The sequence below is a fragment of the Eimeria mitis genome, genomic scaffold (genome assembly GCF_000499745.2).
Source record: "Eimeria mitis Houghton genomic scaffold, Emh_scaff3145, whole genome shotgun sequence".
Taxonomy (NCBI): Eukaryota; Apicomplexa; class Conoidasida; order Eucoccidiorida; family Eimeriidae; genus Eimeria; species Eimeria mitis.
This window is the reverse complement of record NW_013571488.1, coordinates 5,755-7,185: the sequence shown is the minus strand read 5'-3', so window position 1 is coordinate 7,185 and position 1,431 is coordinate 5,755. Positions and strand designations below refer to the sequence as shown.

At 49.1% G+C, this 1,431-nt stretch overlaps 1 protein-coding gene across 1 annotated transcript in view; it reads right to left on the bottom strand.

The window, feature by feature from the left end:
- Positions 1-216: 216 nt before the first annotated feature.
- The window catches only part of EMH_0062630 (Mannitol-1-phosphate dehydrogenase, related), a gene marked incomplete at both ends in the record, with an annotated part of 1,746 nt that continues 531 nt past the window's right edge, over positions 217-1,431 (bottom strand). The window contains 2 exons of the mRNA XM_013498056.1: positions 217-279; positions 647-949. Coding sequence (XP_013353510.1) covers positions 217-279; positions 647-949 — 366 coding nt within the window. The remainder of the gene's footprint in view (positions 280-646; positions 950-1,431) is intronic.

The window sequence follows — 1,431 nt, the reverse complement described above, 5'->3', positions numbered from 1 at the left end:
ATATATATATATATATATATATATATATATATATATATATATATATATATATATATATGTATATGTATGATGAGGTGTATACACCGTAGATATTCAGACGTATAGGTATAAATGCATAGCAGTAAGACAGCCATAACAATAGCAGCAGCAGCAGCAGCAGCAACAGCAGCAACAGCAGCAACAACAGCAGCAGCAGCAGCAGCAGCAGCAGCAGTTTCACGGACAGACTGAGGCCCTTGGCGATCTCCTCAAGGTCTCCTGCAGCTCCTCTTGCAGCTCCTGTCTGTACACGCATGCAGACAGCAGCAGCAGCAGCAGCAGCAGCAGCAGCAGCAGCAGCAGCAGCAAAATAAGCAGCATACTGACATCAACAAAGGGATCTCTCTATCTACATCCTGCTAGGGCGTAAACAACCAAAATCCATGCATGCATGCATGCATGCATGCATGTACGCATGCATGGAGTTTGGGGCCTGTTTGCATGCATACATGCATGTACGCATGCATAGAGTTTGGGGCTTGCATGCATGCATGCATGCATACAATGCATACAATGCATACATGCATGCATGCATGCATGCAAGCCCCACATGCATGCATGCATGCATGCATGCATGGATGCATGCGTTGAGAGAGATGTGTAGTACCCTGAATCTCTGGTAAGCCATTCTCCATCTGGCGATTTGTATGAGGAGCTGTTCATCTCTGTGGAAGGGAGAGTCGGCGTCATAAGCCCCAAAAGGAGAGAGAAGAGACTCGGCGTCATCTTCAGATATACCTTCAGGCAATGGGGCTGCATGCGCCTGCTGCTGCTGCTGCTGCTGCTGCTGCTCCTGCTGCTGCTGCTGATGAGGCTGCTGATAACACTTCTCCTGCTCCACCTCCTTCAGAGCCTCACATACCTCACCCTTCGCCCCCTTCGCTCGACCCAGTCGGTGGTGCTGGTAGTCCTGAACACCAGCAGCAGCAGCAGCAGCAGCAGCAGCAGCAGCAGCAGCAGCAGCAGCAGCAACAGCAGCAGAAGCAGGAGATGGAGAGCCGTACAGAATGTAAGCAACCGAGACACTGCATGTACACCCCAAACCCTTTCTTCTCTCCTTTCTATAGCCTCAAGCTAAATCTAAGCCACTGCTGCTGCTGCCGTTGCTGCTGCTGCTGCTGCTGCTGCTGCTGCTGCTGTTGAGAGCTAGAAGAAACAGAATACACCCCACAGCTGTCTGTAGGGGGAAGCTCGTCAGGCATGTTCCCGTTGTGTTTATTAATTTTAATTATTTTTTTTTCATTTATATTTTATTTAATGGGGTTGTGTTCAGCCTCTCTGTCTTAGTTGGCTGCATAAAGGCCCCTAAACAAAAAGCTGTGGGGGGCGTTCTACTACTACTACTACTACTACTACTACTGCTGCTGCTGCTGCTGCTGCTGCTGCTGCTGC